Source organism: Leucoraja erinacea, chromosome 14, assembly GCF_028641065.1.
Source record: "Leucoraja erinacea ecotype New England chromosome 14, Leri_hhj_1, whole genome shotgun sequence".
NCBI classification, from domain to species: Eukaryota; Metazoa; Chordata; class Chondrichthyes; order Rajiformes; family Rajidae; genus Leucoraja; species Leucoraja erinaceus.
The window spans coordinates 55,330,478-55,357,618 of NC_073390.1; the positions used below are offsets into that span (position 1 = coordinate 55,330,478).

The window sequence follows — 27,141 nt, forward strand, 5'->3', positions numbered from 1 at the left end:
TTCGGAGCTTTTCGGTTTCTGGAACACCGGATAAAAGGTTGTGCACCTGTACATTGAATGCCAAGTACATTGAATGCCAAGTACAGTGGTAGCAATTTAAATCTTTTTATTCAGGCACAGTAGTCACAAGGCATCATCAGTGTGAAGTATTATAAGACAGATTAAAAGGGTTTATTTTAATTTAATTGATTATTGTCACATGTGCTGAGGTACAGTGAAAAGCTTCTTGTTGTGTGCTGTCCAGTTAGCGAGAAAGACTATACATGATTACAATCAAGCCGCCAACAGTATACAGATACAGGATAAAAGGTATAACGTTTATTGCAAGATAAACTCCGATTAAAGATTGTTCAAAGGTCAGCGAAGAGATAGAAGGAAGGTCAGGACCGTGTCGAGTTGGTGAGAGGACAGTTCAGTTGCTTGATAACAGCGGGGAAGAAATTGTTCCTGAATCTGGAGATATGTGTTTTTAAACTTCATGATGGGAAAGGGGAGAAGAGGAGGGACCGGGGTGACACGATGGCTAAAATGCTGCAGACTATAACTACAAGACAAAAGACTGAACATAAAGCTAAAAACAGGCTTTCTTAGCGTGGCTTCATTAGGATAATGATCATGTGATGATTAGGATGCATTAGGCCATCAATCCTTGTGATGCTTCCTACTGGCTCACAAACAATAATCCTTGCAGGTTTGCTTGGTAATGGGTTCTGATCCCACGGACCGACTGGTGGGTGTTTACCTCATTACCTCTGTACGATGAAGGGGGGTTTGTTCACTGTTCTGTCTAGGATCTTATCAGCTGTGATCTCCTAGATCTATTTCCCCTTTTAGTTGAAATGTTTTTTTAAAACAGGAAACCAGTCTAAAATGTCTGCATCAAGAAGTTACCACACAGCATAAGTACAAGAGGCACTGAGTATACAGACAAATGAAGACGCAATGGAAATACTTAACAGCCACATACAATGTTGGACAAACTTGGTACAATGGCAATATTTGTGTAGAGAGAAGCAGATTTAATGTTCAGTTTCATTTGCTTTTAATCAAAACTGGGTAAGGTTTGAGATTTAAAATGCTTACTGATGCAGGGGGGTGAGAAGAGGAGAAAGGCATGAATGTGTCTGTGTCTGTAAATGTCTGTGGGAAGTGGTTATAAATTGCAATAGCAGATTCACTATCTGAATTTAAAAAAAGTGCTGGAGCAGCTTAGCGGGTAGGCAGCATGTGCAGAAGGAAATGGACATCCATCGTTGTGTGTGTCTGTCTGTGTCTGTGTGTGTGTGTCTGTCTGTCTGTGCAAGAGAGAGGGGAGGGGGAGATGAGGGGGAAAGGAATAGAGAGAGGGGTAGGGAAGGAAGAGAGAGAGAGAGAGAAAGAGTTTCACATAGTCCCATTGCAGAGATGACAAAATCATCTTCACAGTTCATAGTTATAGAGCCATACAGTGTGAAAACAGGCCCTTTGACCCAACTTGCCCATGCTGACCAACATGTCCCATCTACACTAGTCCCACTTGCCTGCATTTCGCCCATATCCCTATAAACTATAAACCTATCCTATCCAGGTACCTGTCTAACTGCTTCTTAAACTATCTGTGAAGATTTGGCTGGGGCAGCCTTGTGTCTTTTTCCAAAGCTTATGCTAAGGTTTCTTCCAGATGGCATACCTTGAAAAATATCCACAATCTTTTTTCTTTCTTTTAAAGAGTGTTTTATTTTTTTGCTAATCAGGTATTGTGCATTTTGGACTTTTTCCCTCAGGTCACTTGCTTGAGCTTTATTTGAAATGGAGCCTGGCGTGATGGTTGCCCAGATTTACCGCAGCCTTTGTTAAAGCAATGCTTCTGTGTGACACCACTGCCCAGCACTATGCCACACATCAAGTAATTTGTAAAGGGGGAGAAGCCACTGGTATGTTCCAGTGAAATACTTGCTGTATCTTGGGATGGAGCCTGGGAAGTGAACTTGTTACTTTGGTCAACTTGAACTAGTTAATAAAACATGAATGACTAATAGTGGAGAAGGTAGATGTGGAGAAGATGTTTCACTGGTGGGAAAGTCATAGCCTCAGAATTAAAAGATGTTCCTTAAGGAAGGAGATGAGCAGGATTGTCTTTCATCAAAGGGTGATGAATTTGTGGAATTCATTGCCCAAGAAGTCAATAGATATTTTTATGGCAAAGATAGATAGTTTCTTGATTACTACGGTGTCAGTGGTTATGGGGAGAAGGCAGGAGAATGGGGTTAACAGAGAAAGGCAGATCAGCCATGATTTAATGATGGAGTAGACTTGATGGGCCAAATAGCCTACTTTCATTTTTTACATTTTTTACACAGAGAGTGGTGAATCTGTGGAAATCTCTGCCACAGAAGATAGTTGAGGCCAGTTCATTGGCTATATTTAAGAGGGAGTTAGATGTGGCCCTTGTGGCTAAAGGGATCAGGGGGTATGAAGAGAAGGCAGGGATGGGATACTGAGTTGGATGATCAGCCATGGTCATATCGAATGGCGGTGCAGGCTCGAAGGGCCGAATGGCCTACTCCTGCACCTATTTTCTATGTTTCTATGTCTCCTATCACTTATGAACTATATGTTAATCACTGGGATATATTTAGTTACAACAGGACAATCAATACCTTTATAGCATATCCACATCAAGTAAAAGAGATAACAGTTCAGAAGACATGGGTGTAATTTCTTGAACCAACCCGGAACTAGGAACAAGTATGGTGGGCAATCCTAATACACACTAAGATGCCCCAGCAAACTCTTCACATTTCCTTCCTGAATCAGAATATCTTTATGCAAAGGATGTCGCATATGTGACTAGTTTTGCAGTAGGTTTTTAAGTCAATTCACTTTGAAGAGAATAAATCAATAATAAATTCACTTTCCAAGATATATTGCTTAGATTTGTGCTTCTTCGGTGTTTAGAGAACTCGTGAAGGCATATAAATATAATAACCATATAACAATTACAGCACGGAAACAGGCCATCTCGACCCTTCTAGTCCGTGCCGAACACGTATTCTCCCCTAGTCCCATATACGCGTTCAGACCATAACCCTCCATTCCTTTCCCGTCCATATAACTATCCAATTTATTTTTAAATAATAAAAACGAACCTGCCTCCACCACCTTCACTGGAAGCTCACTCCACACAGCCACCACTTTCTGAGTAAAGAAGTTCCCCATCATGTTACCCCTAAACTTCTGTCCCTTAATTCTCAAGTCATGTCCCCTTGTTTGAATCTTCCCTACTCTCAGTGGGAAAAGCTTATCCACGTCAACTTTGTCTATCCCTCTCATTATTTTAAAGACCTCTATCAAGTCCCCCCTTAACCTTCTGCGCTCCAAAGAATAAAGCATGATCTCTGCATCCAGGTTTCTGCTTCATGACTGCACTCAAAGGACTTCATCAATCCAACACGTGACCACAGCCTGCAATAAACACTCTCCTTCCTCTGTATCCTTTATCATGATCAACCGTAGCATTCTTCTCCCACATTCCTTTGATGTCTACCTGATTGGGATTGGCTTGCATGGTTCTACTTTTACTTAAATTACCATAATCAAAGAAACTTCTGCAACAGGTCTGCACTTGGCCTCTCATTTTCTCACATCATACAGACTCTGCAACACTGCAGGTACTCTGCATTCCTTCAACACTGGTGGCTACTGCTTCAACATTTTTCTATCCATCTCTGGCCTGGGTAATCACCTCTATCCCCTTCTCCTCCCAGACTATCACTGACCATTTTTAAACATAGGAGTACATCTATGTCAATGACAGACATTGTCCTAAGTTCCAAGACTGGTTTAGGTTTTGATCAGATGTTCTTATAAGTTCATAAGTTCTCGGAGCTGAATTATGCCATTTGGCCCCTCAAGTGCACTCTGCCATTCAATCACGGCTGATCTATCTTTCCCCCTCAACCCCATTCTCCTGCCTGGCACCCGTACTAAACCCATTCTCTTCGCATTTTACAGATTTAACACGCTGAAAAACAGATTAAATTAGCAATTTATTAGCAAGTAATTAATTATCAAACTATTTAAATGTACGAGAATGACAAAATTGTTACATTTCTACCAACATTTCCAAAAATATATAATTTAAAGGAAATACCAAAGCAGAGCGTATAGATATCATAGTGGAATTTTTTCATATGTTATTTTATGTTGAATTACATGCGATGGGAATTCAATGTTGAAGTTGATATTTCATCAATAATCAGAACTTCATAATTCAATCTGAAGAGTAGCTTGATTGTGGCCATTATTTTTTGATTGATTCTGGTCATATTCAGCTGCATCAGCAGTAACAAAATAAAAGATAAATGCATCAAGGCAGCAGTTGATATTGGTTATAGAATGTGCAATATGTGAGAATGAATATAACTGGTTCTGCACAGTACAGTCAGCATCCATTAACATCGCTGCAACCTCAACAATGAATGCTATGTTGTAGGGCATGAAGCAAGATACAAAGATGACGGCATTTGCAGCAATAATCTGTATTGTTCTTTTTGTGTTAAAGGCTGGTGCAATGGACATGGGTCTTTTTAGAAGCGTTTGAATAATTTGAACTGAGCAATAGGTCACAGTGATCAGTGGGACAATTAAAAATATTACTACAACAAAAATAAAATAAAGAATTGAATTACTCATATCTGGATTGAAGCAAGGTGCGCTGAGGTTTTCATCAGGTACGATTGTCGAAAATGTGAAAGGCAATATCACCAAACTTGTACCGATCCAGGCTCCTGCAGATGCCAAGGCTGCTTTCTTTGGTGACCTCAATACCCTGGCTTTAAAAGGATGTTTTATAGCAATGTATCTATCTACGCATATGTAAGTACTAATAACTATGCTAATAGTCATATTTAGATTGCCCAACATGATTACACACTTACAGAGAAACACTTCTGACAGATTGCCGTATTGGCTGTAAATTTTGAAAGGCAAGGTGACAAGCACCATGAGGTCTGATACTGCAAGGCTTGTCATGTAAATAGTGGTTTCAGTCCAATTTCTTAATTTCCAGCAGAATGTTCGCAAGGCCAGAGCATTCAGTATTATTCCGACGATAAAAACCAGACTGAAGAGCACGATCTTAAATACTTTAACACTTTCAGGCACTGTTTTCATGCAATTTTGCATAATCCCTGTGAAAAAATAAATTGGATTAAGTCTACGCATCCAATGTTGAAATAGTAATGTCCACATGAAACCTCAGAATAAGAAACTCAATTTCTAGGTGAGCTACAGTAACCCCTCGTAATAACGGACCTCTATATAACGGATATCTGTTATAGTGAACCGAGGCTCCTGTTGCACTGCCTCCCCCAATTTCCACCAGTTACCTGGCATGGTGGTGCAGTGGTAGAGTTGCTGCCTCACAGCGCCAGAGACCAGGTTCGATCTTGACTATGGGTGCTGTCTGTACGGAATTTGTACATTCTCCCCGTGACCACGTGTGTTTTCTCCGGGTGGTCTGGTTTCCTTCCACACTCTAAAGACATATAGGGTTATAGGTTAATTGGCTTCGGTCAAATTGTCCCTAGTGTGTGTAGGATAATGTTAGTGTTTGGGTTATCGCTGGTTGTCGTGGACTTGATGGGTCGATGGGCCTGTTTCTGGCTGTATCTCTAAACTAAACTAAACCCAATCAGCTGATAACATGTGGCGGGAACTTCAGGTCACGGGTGTGGAGAGAGCGAGCAGCATAAGGGAGGCATGAGTACCTGACCCGTCCCTGGTACTCCCTCCGTATGTGGGGCTGGGGTCTTTGTGGCTCCACGATCTGTGAATCTCCACTTGTTTAACCCCCCCGACAGTGTCTTTCTTCCCTCCTGACTTTGGGATGAACTCTCCCGCCCCTCTTCCTCTTCACTCGGATATAGCGGACAATGCACAATAACAAACACTATTAAAATATGTAGCTGGTTAACATCCTGTAATGCCAACGCATGGAAGATTAAAGCCTTCAAAAAACACATGAAGGGTTACTCACAAGGACCTACATTAAAAGAGTTAGTTTCCTGACGTGGTCCATATAGATAGGCTTGATACTTGGAATTAGAAATAGGCTGGTCTTATGGAATAGCACAGTGCATTCAGTGAAGAGCCTAATCAGTTTGATCATTGAGTATCTCGAACTGAACGATTAGCTTTTAGATCATTTATGTTAATCAGCTAAACAATTGAAAGAGAGATATAATAAAGCTTGTTTTAATGCAGCAAGATTTTGTGAATCACAATCAACTGATTGAAAAGGTGATGAGAGTAGAATCAATAGTAAATTTCAAGGAGCAATGTGTGAATATATTTTCAAGAACATTCTTTTGATGGGCTATGGGACAAGAAGAGAGAAGTAGCTCCACAAAGTGCTGGCACAGGATCAGTGAATCCTTGGGGAATTTTCCGTGCTGTCATTTTTATTGATCTACTTCAGAATTGAGACCAGTGAGCGTTAAGCACCCGGTGTGTGTGTGTGAAGTGACAATGTAAAAGGAAACATAAATCACGGACAATGTTGATTGGTGCTAGAAAGGTGTGGATTTCCTCTGGGGAGAGGCTAAGCACCATTGCCCGCTTTATAGATTATGCAGTTTATGTGATCCACAAAATGTCACCTGGCAGTGAAATCAAAAGGTACAGAAAGCAAATACATTTGTAATTAGTTTTGGAGCTGAAAGAATGCATCTGGGAAAGAATTGGCGGCTGGACATCCTCAGAACTATGGATCTGGGTTGCGGCTGATGGGATTTGGGTGGGTAGGCACCAAACCGATATCAGTGAGCGTTGGGGTGGAAGATTGCAACTTTCACGTGGTCATTATTTTAGTGATGCATCATGGAAACAGGCCCTTCGGCCCATTGAGTCTGTGCCGACCAGCAATCCCCGAATTCTAGCACTATCCTCCATAGTAAGGACAATTTATAATCTTTATCAAAGCCACTAACCCACAAACATGTACATCTTTGGAGTGTGGGAGGAAACCGCAGCACCTGGGGAAAACCCACGTGGTCATGGGGAGAACGTGCAAACATTGTACAGACAGCACCCATTGTCAGGATCGAACCCGGGTCTCTGGCGTTTTAAGGCAGCAACTCTACCATTGAGCCACCATGTCACAGTAATGTAATGTGTGTAATGTGATTACTATATTCTTATCCAATTGTAATCATGCACAGTCTTTCCGCTGACTGGTTGGCGTAACAAAAGTGTTTCACTCACTGTACCTAGGTACATGTGACAATAAACTAAACTGAACTGAAGTTCAGCTGTAAGTTTAATGTCTTGAATGAAATGGGAAGGCATTGAAGTCTATCGGCATAATTTCGAGGTGGAATCTGCTGAAAGTATCTTGTGTGGTGACCAACATCACGATTCAGGCCATTCCACTTGGCCATCATTTTGAAGTAAGTTGGACAGGAAACCCTTATCAGTGCAGTATAGATGTGGCTGCTGCTTTAAATACCATAGCTCTGGAGCTGCGAGCATTAGTAAAAAACTTAGTTTGTATCTGAATGACAAAAGGCCTATCATCGTTCGATACAAATATAGTTACAAACAATATTTGATGGTGAATTTTGGGCATTGTGGTATCACCTGACAGCTGGATGTCGGCAAACAATTCTAAAGCTGGAAATCTTGTTTTCTGTTGTGTTGCCTTGTCTCTCCCTTTATCTTATCTACCCCTCTGTGCAGCTTAAAACTAACGTGCTCCCATTTTCCCAGCTCTGATGAAAGATCTGGAACATGAAACATTAACTCTGTTTCACTTTCCACATTTGCTAGCTGATCTGAATGTTTTCAACATCTTCTGTTTTTATTATGGTGAAGAGCAAATGTGTCTCTTAAGAAACATCAACAGTGATATTGCAAATGAAAGAAGGAGATGAAAGACATGATAAAAATCTACATTGCATCGCATTACACAGGATATCCAACAGATGATATCTGTTCCCAAAAGTATCAAAATATTAATAATAATAAAATATAATAATAAATAGTGATGAAGATTAGTGAATGGTGATAGTATAGAAGAATGAACAATGGTTTTCATCCTAGGGGGCTTCAGTAGAAGGTGAGAACACCGTTGATGCTCTAACAGTGATGTTCAAGGTTTGTTCACCTAGACATGAAAATTGAACACCACTCCTCTGCTTATGAGCAGTGGGAGAGGTGAAACAGGAGATTTGGTGCAATTAGCCCAACATTTGAAGAACGGTCTGTCTATTCCTTCCACAGCCCCAGTCTAACCCGTTGAGTTCCTCCAGCACTTTGTGTTTTATTTGGACCTAACATTGGGTCATTGAAATGGAAATATTCTGTTCCCATATCTCCCCTTCAATGAGAAAATTATAGAAATAAAAAAAAATCATATCTTTTCATGCTCTTAGGCAAAATTCCACAAAAATGGCCTTGCTTAAAACACCTTGAGGGGAAACTTCATACTATCCATCGCTTCTGTAGACAGCGGGTCAGGCAGCATCTCTGCAGAAAAGGAATAGGTGACGTTTTGGGTTGAAACCCTTCTTCAGACTCAAGTCTTCAGACTCGTCTAAAGAAGGGTCTTGACCCAAAACGTCACCTATTCCTTTTCTCCAGACATGCTGCCTGACCCACTGAGTTACTCCAATGTTTTGTGTCTAACTTTGGTGTAAAGCAGCATCTGCAGTTCACTCCTACACATTCAGGTGATATCGTCCTTCCAGTGTGCTGGTTGCTATTACTCTCACTTAACTGTTTCCAAATTACATTTAACCATTGTCAGTCACCTCTAAAAAACAATAAGTACATTTGCATTAACGTTTTTTTAACAGTCACAAGGACATGATAAGAGGTAGCATTAATTCAAATGTTGTTTTTGGTAACTGTGTACACATCTAATTAGATATCAATATTGCAGGATTTTAATCCTGTTTTACAAAATTAGAAAATTATCAACATCCTTATGCAAGCAAATGTACTTTTGAATTAATCTATGCAGACATTTCTTACCTGTGAACAAGACACGGAGCAATAAGTCCTATATGGAGAGTTGGTAATCCCCCAGTGATTAATCATAGAGACCAGTAACAGGAATGTCAATGCTTAAGCACGCTGTTTGTTGCAGCAATACCCAGCAGAGCAACTTCCACTTTAGTAATAGAGCACAAACCACTTGTCACAGCTAAACACGATGATTTAGTGATACGGTGTGGAATCAGGCCCTTCGGCCCAACTCGTCCACACCAACCAACAATGTCCCAGCTACACTAGTCCTTGGTCCACACACTGCGCTTGGTCCATATCCCTCCGAACCTGTATATCCATGTTTCCCAAACGATGGGACAGTCCCAGCCTCAACTTCCTCTTCTGGCAGCTTGTTCTATACACCCACTTGGTGTCATCAACTCTGCTCTGCGTCTGTTGAATGTAATGAGAGTTAGAAAAAAGGTTACGTTTCAATCTTGAATTTAAGCTTGGAATCAAAAGGTTTTACTTGGAAACATTGAGTTTTTTTTGTGCCATTTCCGGTATATAATTTGAATTGGAGATATAGTGTTGCTACATACTTATGGTAATCTGCCACCGGTGGAGCTGGGTAGCTGAGACATTTCTTCTGTGTTGCAGTTAGAGGCTTTTCAAACAGTTGGTTGGCATTTTTTTTTTTGCATTTCCACTTTAATCAACAGGATGGTGTTTGATAAGATTCTGCATAATGTTACTTCAGTGATAAAAGAATCACATGGGTATAGGTTTTCATTGATTCAAATATTTCTCACAACGCCAAAGGAAGCCACGAGTTGGCACATTCCTCCACTTGTTCCTCCATCACGGCACGGTGGCGCAGCGGTAGAGTTGCTGCCTCACGGCGCAGAGACCCAGGTTCGATCCTGACTCCGGGTGCTTGTCTGTACGGAGATTTACGTTCTCCCCGTGACTTACGTGGGTTTTCTCTGGGATCTCAGGTTTCCTCCCACACTCTAAAGACGTACAGGTTTGTAGGTTAACTGGCTTGGTGTAAATGTAAATTGTCCCTAGGATAGTGATCGTGTGTGGGGATTACTGGTCAACGCAGATTTGGTGGGCCGAAGGGCCTGTTTTTGTGCTGTATCTCTAAACTAAACTAAATTCTACTTATTGTTCTTGTAACTCAGTCACTCTCATATGTCCAATGCTTCTCCTACTTCACTTACCAGCTGACTATACATTGAACCTACACCAGCGGCAAGTCAGTACAGCCAATCAAGCTCACAACCAGTGTGCTTAGGGTTGCAACCAGGTAATGTGCAATGACTCCTGAGAACGTTGACCAGAACTGCAGAAAGAATGCCTCAGACGTTTTTTAATTTCAAAAATAAACTTTATATGTAAATTATATACAAGAAATACAAAGAAAAACACGTTGCTACGTTCATGTTGTCAGCACAACAAAGAGGTGCCCAACTGTCCCATCCTCATGTCAGCCATGTCTAGGGCATTGTGTATTGGGAGTGAGACTCCGATCGTGCATGAAGTATTTGATGTGGAGGGTCCCTCACATTGCTAGCAGGCAAGGACTTGGTGCTTGTTGGTGCGTTCTGACGATGACGATTCTGCCAAATGGTTTTGAGAGTCTGTGTGGATAACTCCATCATGCCCTTCTCCAACAGCATGTGCAGAACATTCACGCTGAACATTGCCTGATCATAATCATCATCATAATCATAATCTCACTTTATTAGCCAAGTATGTTTTGCAACATACGAGGAATTTGATTTGCCATACAGTCATACCAATAAAAAGCAACAAAACACACAAAACACATTTTAACATAAACATCCACCACAGTGACTCCTGCACATTCCTCACTGTGATGGAAGGCGGAAAAAAAAAGATCAATCTCTTCCCAATCAGTGTCGAGCGAGGCCGCCAGGTCCATGATGTTAGGCCGCAGAGCGACCGGAGATACGATCTTGGAAAAAATCAAGTGAAAAAAGACATGGATTGAGTCAACGTCACTCGTTTGAAATAGCGTAAGTAATATATTAATTACATACAGATCAGCATAGAAATGGGAATGAGCAGGTGGATTTTATGCGAGACCAAGCATGAGACATGAGGTGGGAAAATGAACAAAAACGCTATTGCCCAATTTTCCTGGATCAGCCATTATTAAATGTTGAGAGTAGTGGGGAAACTGCTAGAGTCAGTTATTAAAGATGGGATAGCAGCACATTTGGAAAGTGGTGAAATCATTGGACAAAGTCAGCATGGATTTACGAAAGGTAAATCATGTCTGACGAATCTTATAGAATTTTTCGAGGATGTAACTAGTAGCGTGGATAGGGGAGAACCAGTGGATGTGGTGTATCTGGACTTCCAGAAGGCTTTCAACAAGGTCCCACATAAGAGATTAGTATACAAACTTAAAGCACATGGCATTGGAGGTTCAGTATTGATGTGGATAGAGAGCTGGCTGGCAAACAGGAAGCAAAGAGTAGGAGTAAACGGGTCCTTTTTACAATGGCAGGCAGTGACTAGTGGGGTACCGCAAGGCACAGTGCTGGGACCCCAGCTATTTACAATATATATTAATGATCTGGATGAGGGAATTGAAGGCAATATCTCCCAAGTTTGCAGATGACACTAAGCTGGGGGGCAGTGTTAGCTGTGAGGAGGATGCTAGGAGACTGCAAGGTGACTTGGATAGGCTGGGTGAGTGGGCAAATGTTTGGCAGATGCAGTATAATGTGGATAAATGTGAGGTTATCCATTTTGGTGGCAAAAACGGGAAAGCAGACTATTATCTAAATGGTGGCCGATTGGGAAATGGGGAGATGCAGCGAGACCTGGGTGTCATGGTACACCAGTCATTGAAGGTAGGCATGCAGGTGCAGCAGGCAGTAAAGAAAGCGAATGGTATGTTGGCTTTCATAGCAAAAGGATTTGAGTATAAGAGCAGGGAGGTTCTACTGCAGTTGTACAGGGTCTTGGTGAGACCACACCTGGAGTATTTCGTACAGTTTTGGTCTCCAAATCTGAGGAAGGACATTATTGCCATAGAGGGAGTGCAGCGAAGGTTCACCAGATTGATTCCTGGGATGTCAGGACTGTCTTATGAAGAAAAACTGGATAGATTTGGTTTATACTCTCTAGAATTTAGGAGATTGAGAGGGGATCTTATAGAAACTTACAAAATTCTTAAGGGGTTGGACAGGCTAGATGCAGGAAGATTGTTCCCGATGTTGGGGAAGTCCAGGACAAGGGGTCACAACTTAAGGATAAGGGGGAAATCCTTTAAACCGAGATGAGGAGAACCTTTTTCACACAGAGAGTGGTGAATCTCTGGAACTCTCTGCCACAGAGGGTAGTTGAGGCCAGTTCATTGGCTATATTTAAGAGGGAGTTAGATGTGGCCCTTGTGGCCAAGGGGATCAGAGGGTATGGAGAGAAGGCAGGTACGGGATACTGAGTTGGATGATCAGCCATGATCATATTGAATGGCGGTGCAGGCTCAAAGGGCCGAATGGCCTACTCCTGCACCTAATTTCTATGTTTCTATGACTCAATGGGTGGAATGCACTAATCCTGCTCTTGAGAATTATGAACTTATATTATTCAGGGAGCAGTGGAATGCAGTGGGATGGCAATCCAACTAGACATCTACTCAGGCTAAACATGTAAACCCCACCCAGCCACAGACAATACGTACCCTACACCTCCACCACTAAAAACATTTTTTACACAGAGAGTGGTGAATCAGTTGTGACCAGGGCCTTGTGGTGGGTGTAACCAAAGACCTCAGTACCAGTATCAATAGTCATGCACCCATGTACTGCAACTAAAGTATACACTCAAACTTCCATTGTCCGGATTACTTTGTGGCGGTCCCTGGGGGGTAGGCCACTCCTTGGATCATCCCCCTCGACGATTGAGGGACGGGGGCGTAGGTCTGCCACGGGGTTTACCGGTCGACTCCCCAGGGGTAGAGATAAGAGTGTCGGTGTGTGTTCGTGAACTGTGGTAATTAAAAAGCTTCTTTTGAATCCGCCTGGCGTCCGGTCTTTTCCTGACCTTGACCAGGCCACTACAACTTCATATATTCTGCAGTCTCCTTCAATTCAAAATTAATCATTGCACCGTAAGATGTTATAAAAGTCTACAAAGTCTACATTTTACCGGCATGTGAAATTAACTATATGCAGTATTACAGTACACTGGTAATACAGTACAGAGCTTGTCTTCATTTTTAAAGCAAGGATTCACGTAAATGTTTAAGATTTGGTGTATGAACCATACATTTTGTTAAGCAAGGGGAATACGATTACAGTAAAAGAGTCGGTCACTCGCACAACATTATACAACATCTGTATTAAAGTTAACTCCCAGTACACTGCAGCATATTGTTAAGGCAAGCATATTCGACTAACAGTATGAACTGAATTCTGATAATATAAACTGCATGGTAGGCGGAGCTTTACTAATAAAGCACTACAATTTGTTAGTGTAAGTAACCAATCTACATCTTTCCTTGGAGAAATGAAATAAAGCACAACTAAAATGTGAGCCAATAAGCAGAAACACATTGATACGTGGTGACTAAATAATACGGTACCTGAAACGCTAATAACGCATGCATAGACATATAAGTGTTTATACAAAATCTCCATATCTAAGGGGTGGCCTACAGACCTGTCCGGCACGTGTGCGGTATAAATCTGCATCTCCTTTCACCGGGGAAGTGACTGTGGAATTAACCGGGGATGGCACCGGAGAACCGCAGAGTGGAGGCGGCGAAGCAGGTGAGTGGGCGCTCAACGTTGTGGAGAGGCTGCAAGGGGCACGGTCAGCGGTTGTTCAGCAGCAACTGGGCGCGAGGGAGCAGTCGGCCCGGCAGTTCATAGTCATAGAGCCATACAGTGGGAAAACAGGCCCTTTGACCCAACTTGCCCATGCTGACCAACATGCCCCATCTACACTAGTCCCACCTGCCTGTATTTGGCCCATATCCCTCTAAACCTATCCTATCCAGGTACCTGTCTAACTGCTTCTTAAACGTTGCGATGGTCCTTGACTCAACTATCTGTGAAGATTTGACTGGGGCAGCCTTGTGTCTTTTTCCAAAGCTTATGCTAAGGTTTCTTCCAGTTGGCATACCTTGAAAAGTATCCACAATCTTTTTTGTTTCTTTTAAAGAGTGTTTTACTTTTTTGCTAATCAGGTATTGTGCATTTTGAGCTTTATTTGAAATGGAGCCTGGCGTGATGGTTGCCCAGATTTACCGCAGCCTTTGTTAAAGCAATGCTTCTGTGTGCCACCACTGCCCAGCACTATGCCACACATCAAGTAATTTGTAAAGGGGGAGAAGCCACTGGAATGTTCCAGTGAAATACTTGCTGTATCTTGGGATGGAGCCTGGGAAGTGAACTTGTTACTTTGGTCAACTTGAACATAGCCTCAGAATTAAAAGATGTTCCTTTAGGAAGGAGATGAGGAGGATTTTCTTTATTCAGAAGGTGATGAATTTGTGGAATTCATTGCCACAGAAGGCTGTGGAGGCCGACAATGCATATTTTTTATGGCAGAGATAGATACATTCCTGATTAGTACGGTGTCAGAGAAGACAGGAGAATGTGATTAACAGGGGAAGGCAGATCAGCCGTGATCAAATGGCGGAGTAGACTTGTTGAGCCAAATGGCCTACTTCTGTTCCTATCACTTATGGACTATATGTTAATCACTGGGATATATTTAGTTTTAACTGGAAAGCCAATACCTTTATAGCATATTCACATCAAGTAAAAGAGATAACAGTTCAGAAGACATGGGTGTAATTTCCTTAAAACAACTCGGAACTAGGAAGAAGTATGTAGGAATATCCAACTTCTGCAACGGGTCTGCTCCCTATCCCCATCTGGCACTGGGCCGATAGTTCTGGAGTTTTCTTGCTAACAAAACCAGCTTAATCTCACCAATAGCTTTATTAATGGCTGCGTGGCACCACATCTTTTTTTGTCACTTGTCCAATACGCAGCCCTGAATGAACCTTAGCTTTCTTAAAATCAACTTTCTGCGATAAAAGCCATTGTCCTGTGTCCCTGTCACCGGCAGTGTTTACTTGCTATTCCTTCCATCCACGGCCCAGATATTGGCTCTGGTTGATCCCGACTCTTGGCATCCGAGTGTAGCTCAGCTTTTGCCATCAACAAGATCAACAACATTGTAGAACTCTTCCCACCCATTTGTTTCTGAAATCCTCATCTCTGGTTTTGTTTCCTCCAGAGGGTGATGTCCAATACTCTGCTGGCTGGCTTTCAAGATACAAGATACATTTAATTGTCATTTGGACCCCTTGAGGTCCAAACGAAATGCCGTTTCTGCAGCCATACATTACAAACAAATAGACCCAAGACACAACATAATTTACATAAACATCCATCACATCGCTGTGATGGAAGGCCAAAAAAAACTTTCTATCCTATATCTTCAATACACTTGACTTCATCCACAACTCAGTCTCCCATATTCTAACCAGCACTGACTCTGGTCATGTTCTCTCTCATGCCGTGATCCAGAACGACATTCTCGAATGGCCGTATGAAATATGACATTTACTTCTTTACATTAAATCCATCCATAGTCTTGGCCTCTCCTTTTCTCACATCATACAGACCCTGCAACACTGCAGGTACTCTGCATTCCTTCAACACTGGTGGCTACTGCTTCAACATTTTTCTATCCATCTCTGGCCTGGGTAATCACCTCTATCCCCTTCTCCTCCCAGACTACCACTGACCCTTTTTAAACATAGGAGTACATCTATGTCAATGACAGACATTGTCCTAGGTTCCAAGACTGGTTTAGGTTTTGATCAGATGTTCTTATAAGTTCATAAGTTCTCGGAGCTGAATTATGCCATTTGGCCCCTCAAGTGCACTCTGCCATTCAATCACGGCTGATCTATCTTTCCCCCTCAACCCCATTCTCCTGCCTGGCACCCGTACTAAACCCATTCTCTTCGCATTTTACAAATTTAACACGCTGAAAAACAGATTAAATTAGCAATTTATTAGCAAGTAATTAATTATCAAACTGTATTTAAATGTACAAGAATGACAAAATTGTTACATTTCTATCAAATGTTCAAAAATATATAATTTAAAGGAAATACCAAAGCAGAGCGTATAGATATCATAGTGGAATTTTTTCATATGTTATTTTATGTTGAATTACATGCGATGGGAATTCAATGTTGAAGTTGATATTTCATCAATAATCAGAATTGCATAATTCAATCTGAACAGTGGATTGATTGTGGCCATTATTTTTTGATTGATTCTGGTCATATTCAGCTGCATCAGCAGTAACAAAATAAAAGATAAATGCATCAAGGCAGCAGTTGATATTGGTTATAGAATGTGCAATATGTGAGAATGAATATAACTGGTTCTGCACAGTACAGTCAGCATCCATTAACATCGCTGCAACCTCAACAATGACTGCTATGTTGTAGGGCATGAAGCAAGATACAAAGATGATGGCATTTGCAGCAATAATCTGTATTGTTCTTTTTGTGTTAAAGGCTGGTGCAATGGACATGGGTCTTTTTAGAAGCGTTTGAATAATTTGAACTGAGCAATAGGTCACAGTGATCAGTGGGACAATAAAAAATATTACTACAACAAAAATAAAATAAGAAATCCAAGAAGTCATATCTGGATAGAAGCAAGGTGTGCTGAGGTCTTCATCAGGTACGATTGTCCTAAATGTGAAAGGCAATATCACCAAACTTGTACCGATCCAGGCTCCTGCAGATGCCAAGGCTGCTTTCTTTGGTGACCTCAATACCCTGGCTTTAAAAGGATGTTTTATAGCAATGTATCTATCTACGCATATGTAAGTACTAATAACTATGCTAATAGTCATATTAAAGTAGCCCAACATGTTTACAATCTTACAGAGAACCATTTTTGGCAGATTACCGTAATGGCTGTAAATTTTGAAAGGAAAGGTGACAAGCACCATGAGGTCTGATACTGCAAGGTTTGTCATGTAAATAGTGGTTTCAGTCCATTTTCTTAATTTCCAGCAGAATGTTCGCAAGGCCAGAGCATTCAGTATTATTCCGACGATAAAAACCAGACTGAAGAGCGCGATCTTAAATACTTTAACACTGTCAGGCACTGTTTTCGTGCAATTTTGCATAATCCCTGTGAAAAAATAAATTGGATTAAGTCTACGCATCCAATGTTGAAATAGTAATGTCCACATGAAACCTCAGAATAAGAAACTCAATTTCTAACCCCTCGTAATAACTGACCTCTATATAACTGATATCTGTTATAGTGAACCGAGGCTCCTGTTGCACTGCCTCCCCCAATTTCCACCAGTTACCTGGCATGGTGGTGCAGTGGTAGAGTTGCTGCCTCACAGCGCCAGAGACCAGGTTCGATCTTGACTATGGGTGCTGTCTGTACGGAGTTTGTACATTCTCCCCGTGACCACGTGGGTTTTCTCCGGGTGCTCTGGTTTCCTCCCACACTCTAAAGACATATAGGGTTATAGGTTAATTGGCTTCGGTCAAATTGTCCCTAGTGTGTGTAGGATAATGTTAGTGTTTGGGTTTTCGCTGGTTGTCGTGGACTTGATTGGTCGATGGGCCTGTTTCTGGCTGTATCTCTAAACTAAACTAAACCCAATCAGCTGATAACATGTGGCAGGAACTTCAGGTCACGGGTGTGGAGAGAGCGAGCAGCATAAGGGAGGCATGAGTACCTGACCCGTCCCTGGTACTCCCTCCGTATGTGGGGCTGGGGTCTTTGTGGCTCCACGATCTGTGAATCTCCACTTGTTTCACACAGAGAGTGGTGAATCTGTAGAATTCTTAGTTGAGGCCACAGTTCATTGGCTATATTTATGAGGGAGTTAGATGTGGCCCTTGTGGCTAAAGGGATCAGGGGGTATGGAGAGAAGGCAGGGATGAGATACTGAGTTGGATGATCAGCCATGATCATATCAAATGGTGGTGCAGGCTCGAAGGGCCGAATGGCCTACTCCTGCACCTATTTTCTATGTTTCCATGTTTAACCCCCCCCTCCCCAACAGTGTCTTTCCAGGGCCCTCAAGCGGACTCGAGGGACTTCACGCTTCGCGCTCGTGATGTGCACAGTGCGTACATTATTTCACATGAAGCTTTTGTAATCCTGTCATGCCACCCCCCTTTTTGAAAAGCTTCGTGCGGGCCTGTGGTGCACCACAATTGTAAAAGCTAACTGTTTCAGGACTGGACGAGGGATGGCCAGGATTATAAATAATGATCTCCTTTCTTCTTTTCTTTATGTCTTATTCTCTTTTTCCTATTTTCTTTTCTTCAACTTTCTTCATTCATTCGTCTTTTTTCTACTTCTTCACACTATATATCTCACGTCTTTGTATCCTTTACTATCTAATTTCTTTTTCTTATTCTTATTTTTCATCATTATAACAAAAAAAAGAAGAAGCTGTACATAAAATGTATTATTAAAATATATAATAAGCACTTCGGTACTTCTAATAAAATAAAACATTAAAAAAAAAACCCAGTGTATTTCTTCCCTCCTGACTTTGGGATGAACTCTCCCGCCCCTCTTCCTCTTCACTCGGATATAGCGGACAATGCACAATAACAAACACTATTAAAATATGTAGCTGGTTAACATCCTGTAATGCCAACGCATGGAAGATTAAAGCCTTCAAAAAACACATGAAGGGTTACTCACAAGGACCTACATTAAAAGAGTTAGTTTCCTGACGTGGTCCATATAGATAGGCTTGATACTTGGAATTAGAAATAGGCTGGTCTTATGGAATAGCACAGTGCATTCAGTGAAGAGCCTAATCAGTTTGATCATTGAGTATCACGAACTGAACGATTAGCTTTTAGATCATTTATGTTAATCAGCTAAAGAATTGAAAGAGAGATATAATAAAGCTTGTTTTAATGCAGCAAGATGTTGTGAATCACAATCAACTGATTGAAAAGGTGATGAGAGTAGAATCAATAGTAAATTTCAAGGAGCAATGTGTGAATATATTTTCAAGAAAATTATTTTGATGGGCTATGGGACAAGAAGAGAGAAGTAGCTCCACAAAGTGCTGGCACAGGATCAGTGAATCCTTGGGGAATTTTCCGTGCTGTCATTTTTATTGATCTACTTCAGAATTGAGACCAGTGAGCGTTAAGCACCCGGTGTGTGTGTGTGAAGTGACAATGTAAAAGGAAACATAAATCATGGACAATGTTGATTGGTGCTAGAAAGGTGTGGATTTCCTCTGGGGAGAGGCTAAGCACCATTGCCCGCTTTATAGATTATGCAGTTTATGTGATCCACAAAATGTCACCTGGCAGTGAAAGAATGCTGCTGGGAAAGAATTGGCGGCTGGACATCCTCAGAACTATGGATCTGGGTTGCGGCTGATGGGATTTGGGTGGGTAGGCACCAAACCGATATCAGTGAGCGTTGGGGTGGAAGATTGCAACTTTTCACGTGGTCCGCCCTGTTTTGACTAATGCAACCAACCAATCCAACGTGCACAATCAAATAAGATCAAATAGAACAAGTTGTCCTACAACTTTAGTCTGTGCACGCCATACACAAGAAGGAGTGTGAGCATTAAGCACCCTGAACTTCTTCCGAAGGTGTTTGGAGAATTTAAGCTGCTAAGAAGTGCAGAGAATCTGTAAAGTTAGATAACCTGGCTATGTACTTGGGGATGAAACTAGCAGGTGGACAGTAGTTTAGTTTACTTTAGTTTAGTTTAGTTTAGTTTAGTTTTGTTTAGTTTAGTGATACAGCGTGGAAACATGCCCTTCGGCCCATTGAGGGAGGAAATCGGAGCACCCGGGGAAAACCCACTTGGTCATGGGGAGAACGTACAAAGCTTCTACAGACAGCACCCATTGTCAGGATTGAACCCGGGTCTCTGACATTCTACCGTTGCGTCACCATGCCGCAGTAATGTAATGTTTGTAATGTGAGGATTGTATTCTTATCCAATTTAATAGGAAGACTGGAAAATAAAACATATTAAAAAAATTAAACTCCAGGTGAAAGAACTAAAGACAGAAAAAGAGGAATAAACACTTACTTCAGTTTGTTAGACTAAGGTTAGTGCGGTGGTAAAGCCACTACCTCGCCATGCCAGTGACTTGGGTTCAATGATCTTTCTTCAACACTCCCTCTGCCCCAGGTGCCATCCATGTGGCATTTGCAGGTCCTCCCTGTGAGTTTCCTCTGAGTGCTGCAGTTTCCTCCCACATCACAAAGATGTGCAGGTTGGTAGCTTAATTGGCCTGCTGGTGTGTAGGTGATTGGTAGAATTGTGTAGAAGTTGATAGTATGTGGGGAGAATAAAGTGGGATTAGTGTAGGATTATGGTAAATGGGTGCATGTTGGTCCAGGTGGACTCATTGAATCAAATCACCTGTTGCATGTGGTGTGTCTGTTATGACTCTATGCTTTCAGTGCTAGATGAACAGTCCTGAACTACTATCTACCTCATTGGTGACCCTCGGACTATCTGTGATTGGACTTTACTGGCTTTACCTTGCACTAAACGTTATTCCCTTATCATGTATCTATACACTGTAATTGGCCCAATTGTAATCATGCCCAGTCTTTCCGCTGACTGGTTGGCGTAACAAAAGCATTTCACTGTACCTAGGTACATGTGACAATAAACTAAACTGAACTGAAGTTCAGCTATAAGTTTAATGTCTTGAGTGAAATGGGAAGGCATTGAAGTCTATCGGCATAATTCCACATGAACATTTGTTAATATCGTGTGGCCATTTGGTGTGAAAATGTCATGGACTTTAGTATTGTTGGCCGACATCCAGCTGTCAGGTGATACCACAATGCCCAAAATTCACCATCAAATATTGTTTGCAACTATATTTGTATCGAACGATGATAGGCCTTTTGTCATTCAGAAACAAACTAAGTTTTTTACTAATGCTCGCAGCTCCAGAGCTATGGTATTTAAAGCTGCAGCCACATCTATATTGCACTGATAAGGGTTTCCTGTCCAACTTACTTCAAAACGATGGCCAAGTGGAATGGCCTGAATCGTGATGTTGGTCACCACACAACAAGATACTTTCAGCAGATACCACCTCGAAATTCCAGAAGAAATTCTGCAAATGCACAAGTGATTCCTCGTTCATCAGGAGAGAAATGAGTTAGAATAAGTGGACAAATGTGATAACAGGGTTGTCGTGCAACATCTTGTACAGTCGAGGTTGTGTCTCTTAAGAAACATCAACAGTGATATTGCAAATGAAAGAAGGAAATGAAAGACATGATAAAAATCTACATTGCATCGCAATACACAGGATATCCAACAGATGATATCTGTTCCCAAAAGTATCAAAATATTAATAATAATAAAATATAATAATAAACAGTGATGAAGATTAGTGAATGGTGATAGTATAGAAGAATGAACAATGGTTTTCATCCTAGGGGGCTTCAGTAGAAGGTGAGAACACCGTTGATGCTCTAACAGTGATGTTCAAGGTTTGTTCGCCTAGACATGAAAATTGAACACCACTCCTCTGCTTATGAGCAGTGGGGGAGGTGAAACAGGAGATTTGGTGCAATTAGCCCAACATTTGAAGAACGGTCTGTCTATTCCTTCCACAGCCCCAGTCTAACCCGTTGAGTTCCTCCAGCACTTTGTGTTTTATTTGGACCTAACATTGGGTCATTGAAATGGAAATATTCTGTTCCCATATCTCCCCTTCAATGAGAAAATTATAGAAATTAAAAAAAATTATATCTTTTCATGCTCTTAGGCAAAATTCCACAAAAATGGCCTTGCTTAATACACTTTGAGGGGAAACTTCATACTATCCATCGCTTCTGTAGACAGCGGGTCAGGCAGCATCTCTGCAGAAAAGGAATAGGTGACGTTTTGGGTTGAAACCCTTCTTCAGACTCAAGTCTTCAGACTCGTCTAAAGAAGGGTCTTGACCCAAAACATCACCTATTCCTTTTCTCCAGACATGCTGCCTGACCCACTGAGTTACTCCAATGTTTTGTGTCTAACTTTGGTGTAAAGCAGCATCTGCAGTTCACTCCTACACATTCAGGTGATATCGTCCTTCCAGTGTGCTGGTTGCTATTACTCTCACTTAACTGTTTCCAAATTACATTTAACCATTGTCAGTCACCTTTAAAAAACAATAAGTACATTTGATGAGTGGTTGCATTAACGTTTTTTTAACAGTCACAAGGACATGATAAGAGGTAGCGTTAATTCAAATGTTGTTTTTGGTAACTGTGTACACATCTAATTAGATATCAATATTGCAGGATTTTAATCCTGTTTTACAAAATTAGAAAATTATCAACATCCTTATGCAAGCAAATGTACTTTTGAATTAATCTATGCAGACATTTCTTACCTGTGAACAAGACACGGAGCAATGTCCTATATGGAGAGTTGGTAATCCCCCAGTGATTAATCATAGAGACCAGTAACAGGAATGTCAATGCTTAAGCACGCTGTTTGTTGCAGCAATACCCAGCAGAGCAACTTCCACTTTAGTAATAGAGCACAAACCACTTGTCACAGCTAAACACGATGATTTAGTGATACGGTGTGGAATCAGGCCCTTCGGCCCAACTCGCCCACACCAGCCAACAATGTCCCAGCTACACTAGTCCTTGGTCCACACACTGCGCTTGGTCCATATCCCTCCGAACCTGTCTATCCATGTTTCCCAAACGAACACCACTCCTCTACTTATGAGCAGTGGGAGAGGTGAAACAGGAGATTTGGTGCAATTAGCTCAACAATTGAAGAATGGTCTCGACCCGAAACGTCACCCATTCCTTCGCTCCTGAGGTGCAGCCTGTCCCGCTGAGTTCCTCCAACTTTTTGTGTCTACAGTATATTTGGGATATTCAAACAGGTCCTGAGTTTCTGCTTTAAAAGCAAATATGGTCCAGACAAACAGAGTCATAGCGTCATAGTCGTACAGTGTGGGAACTGGCCCTTCAGCCCAAATTGCTCACAGCAACCAGCATGTCATGTCAATACTAGTCCCACCTGCCTACATTTGGACCAATATCCCTCTAAGCATGTCTTATCCGAGTACCTATTTAATTGTTTCTTAAACGTTGCAATAGTCCCTACCTCAACAACTTACTCTGGCAGCTCGTTCCATACACCCACCGCCTTTTGTGTGATAAAGTTACCCCTCAGATTCCTATGAAATCTTTCTCCATTTAACTTAACACCATTTTACCTTCACAAACAAAGGCAGTTGGTGTGGGAAAGTGCAATGCATCCATACCTAGTGCTTCAATACCCCTCCTCCTTATCCTTCTCTCTTTCTACATTGCTGCTGAAATTTATCTCTGCCCCCTCCTCTTCCCCAGTGAAAGAGAAAGTGTTCTGTATTTGTCACCGTGGGGTGCATTCTCAGGTCAGAACTGGTTAATGTTTGAAACAAGGTTCTCAGCCCCAAATGTCACCTTTTCATCTTCTTCAGAGATTCTGCCTGACCCACTAAGTTACTCCAGCACGGTGTCTTTTTTTTTGCAAACCAGCATCTGCAGTTCCTTGTTAGGCAAATTTCCACTTAAAAATGAAGCCTTGCTTAATACACATCTTTATACTATCCATCGCTTCTGGAGACAATTAAAATATTCTCAGGATAATATTCAGATGATATAGACACAAAGTGCTGGTGTAACTCTGCAGTAAAGGAATAGGTGACGTTTTGGGTTGAAACCCTTCTTCAGACTTAAGTCTTCCAACTCAAGTCTAAAGAAGGGTCTTGACCCAAAACGTCACCTATTCCTTTTCTCCAGACATGCTGCCTGACCCACTGAGTTACTCCAATGTTTTGTGTCTAACTTTGGTGTAAAGCAGCATCTGCAGTTCACTCCTACACATTCAGGTGATATCGCCCTTCCAGTGTGCTGGTTGCTATTACTCTCACTTAACTGTTTCCAAATTACATTTAACCATTGTCAGTCACCTCTTAAAAACAATAAGTACATTTGATGAGTGGTTGCATTAACGTTTTTTTAACAGTCACAAGGACATGATAAGAGGTAGCGTTAATTCAAATGTTGTTTTTGGTAACTGTGTACACATCTAATTAGATATCAATATTGCAGGATTTTAATCCTGTTTTACAAAATTAGAAAATTATCAACATCCTTATGCAAGCAAATGTACTTTTGAATTAATCTATGCAGACATTTCTTACCTGTGAACAAGACACGGAGCAATGTCCTATATGGAGAGTTGGTAATCTCTCAGTGATTAATCATAGAGGCCAGTAACAGGAATGTCAATGCTTAAGCACGCTGTTTGTTGCAGCAATACCCAGCAGAGCAACTTCCACTTTATTAATAGAGCACAAATGACACGTGATTTAGATTGATATATTGTAGAATCAGGCCCAACTCGCCCACACCGGCCAAAAATGAATCAAAAGGTTTTGGTCTGAATCATTGAATTTTTTTGTGCCATTTCGGGTATATGATTTTGAATTTGAGATATAGTGTTGATACATACTTATGGTAATCTGCCACTGATGGCGCTGGGTAGCTGAGACATTTCTTCTGTGTTGCAGTTAGATGCTTTTCAATCAGGTGGTTGGCATTTTTTTTTGCATTGCCACTTTAATCAACAGGATGGTGTTTGTTATACATCGAAGTCCCTCACCCTGAGCACTGGATCGCCCCAGGGTTGCGTCCTCAGCCCCCTATTGTACTCCCTGTACACACATGACTGTGTGGCTAGGTTCAGCTCCAACTCAATAATTACGTTTGCTGATGACACTGTGGTGGTGGGCCTGATCTCAGACAACGACGAGAAGGCCTACCGGGAGGAGGTGGCTGGTCTAGCACTCTGGTGCCAGGAGAACAGCCTCCTCTTGAACATCAAAAAAACGAAGGAGCTGATCATGGACTTTAGGAGGGCACATCATCCGAGGACGTACACTCCATTGAGGATAAATGGGGATCCTGTGGATAGGGTGAACTGTTTTAAATATCTGGGAGTCCACATCTCTGAGGATATGACATGGGCATCACATGCCTCAGCACTCGTGAGTAAGGCAAGGCAGCGCCTTTACCACCTCAGGCAATTGAGGAAATTCAGAGTGTCTCCGAGGATCCTCCAGTGCTTCTACGCAGCGGCGGTGGAAAGCATCTTGTCCCGGAACATTACCATCTCGTTTGGGAATTGCTCTGCCAAGGACAAGAAGGCTCTGCAGAGAGTAGTGCGTTCAGCCGAACGCACTATGGGAACTTCACTCACCCCCCTGCAGGAACTATACATCAGGAGGTGCAACTCCAGAGCAAATAAAATCATGGGAGACGGACTGTTCCAGCTGGTACGGTCAGGCAAACGCCTCCGTTGCCATGCGGTGAGAACGGAGAGGTGTTAGAAGGAGTTTCTTCCCAGATGCAATTCGGACTGTAAACGCCTATCTCACCAGGGACTAACTCTACTGAACGTTTTTCCTTCCATTATTTATTATGTAAAAGAATATGTGTGTTATGATTGTGTTTATAATTTGTTTTGTTGTTTGTCTTTTGCACAAAAGTCCGCGAGCATTGCCACTTTCATTTCACTGCACATCTCGTATGTGTATGTGACAAATAAACTTGACTTGACGACTTAGAAACATAGAAATTAGGTGCAGGAGTAGGCCATTCGGCCCTTCGAGCCTGCACCGCCATTCAATATGATCATGGCTGATCATCCAACTCAGTATCCCGTACCTGCCTTCTCTCCATACCCCCTGATCCCCTTAGCCACAAGGGCCACATCTAACTCCCTCTTAAATATAGCCAATGAACTGGCCTCAACTACCCTCTGTGGCAGAGAGTTCCAGAGATTCACCACTCTCTGCGTGAAAAAAGTTCTTCTCATCTCGGTTTTGATAAGATTCTGCGTAATGTTACCTCAGTGATAAAATAATCACATGGGTATAGGTTTTCATTGATTCAAATATTCCTCACAATGCAGAAGGAGTGGGGTGCATTCCTTTACTGCAGAGTTGGCACATTCCTCCACTTGTTCCTCCATCACGGCACGGTGGCGCAGCAGTAGAGTTGCTGCCTCACGGCGCAGAGACCCAGGTTCGATCCTGACTCCGGGTGCTTGTCTGTACGGAGATTTACGTTCTCCCCGTGACTTACGTGGGTTTTCTCTGGGATCTCAGGTTTCCTCCCACACTCTAAAGACGTACAGGTTTGTAGATTAACTGGCTTGGTGTAAATGTAAATTGTCCATAGGATAGTGATCGTGTGTGGAGATTACTGGTCAACGTAGATTTGGTGGGCCGAAGGGCCTGTTTTTGTGCTGTATCTCTAAACTAAACTAAATTCTACTTATTGTTCCTGTAACTCAGTCACTCTCATATGTCCAATGCTTCCCCTATACATTGAACCTGCACCAGCGGCAAGTCAGTACAGCCAATCAAGCTCACAACCAGTGTGCTTAGGGTTGCAACCAGGTAATGTGCAATGACTCCTGAGAACGTTGACCAGAACTGCAGAAAGAATGCCTCAGACGTTTTTTAATTTCAAAAATAAACTTTATATATAAAATTATATACAAGAAATACAAAGAAAAACACGTTGCTATGATAATATTGTCAGTAATCTATATAATGATAGTTATCTTATCTACATCTTTGCAGTGCTATCAACTTAATACCGTCTATGTACAAAACAACAATACGTCATTCAAGTGTTTGTTGGGCAGCTACACAGGACCTTACTCCTCAGTGTCCAGTGGTGGTAGGGCCTTAGACTGCAGTCCTTCCTTACTAAGCCTTTGCATTGGTGCAATAAGTTTCAGTGCATCTGGAGCACTTAACCCTGCCACCTGGAATGTGCTCGTTGGCAGTATGGCCTCATAGACATCGAGTTGTACTTGAAGACCATTCATAGCAAAAGGATTTGAGTATAAGACCGGGGAGGAACTACTGCAGTTGTACAGGGTCTTGGTGACACCACGCCTGGAGTATTGCGTACAGTTTTATTCTCCTAATCTGAGGAAATACATTCTTGCCATAGAGGGAGTACAGAGAAAGTTTACCAGACTGTTTCCTGGGATGGCAGGACTTTCATATGAAGAAAGACT

The 27,141-nt window shown here is 41.9% G+C and overlaps 1 protein-coding gene across 1 annotated transcript; it reads right to left on the reverse strand.

Moving 5' to 3' along the window:
• Positions 1-210: 210 nt before the first annotated feature.
• On the reverse strand, positions 211-15,172 carry LOC129703770 (G-protein coupled receptor 35-like). Its single transcript, XM_055646474.1, has 2 exons — positions 9,016-15,172; positions 211-5,171 (listed from the first exon to the last, which is right to left on the reverse strand). Exon 2 carries the CDS (start codon positions 5,164-5,166, stop codon positions 4,246-4,248), a length of 921 nt encoding a protein of 306 aa, XP_055502449.1. The 5' UTR covers positions 5,167-5,171; positions 9,016-15,172; the 3' UTR covers positions 211-4,245.
• Positions 15,173-27,141: the final 11,969 nt, after the last annotated feature.

What these genes read in the sequence shown, in the direction of transcription:
- LOC129703770 (XM_055646474.1), bottom strand. Translation starts at nt 5,166, where the DNA reads ATGCAAAATTGCATGAAAACAGTGCCTGAAAGTGTTAAAGTATTTAAG.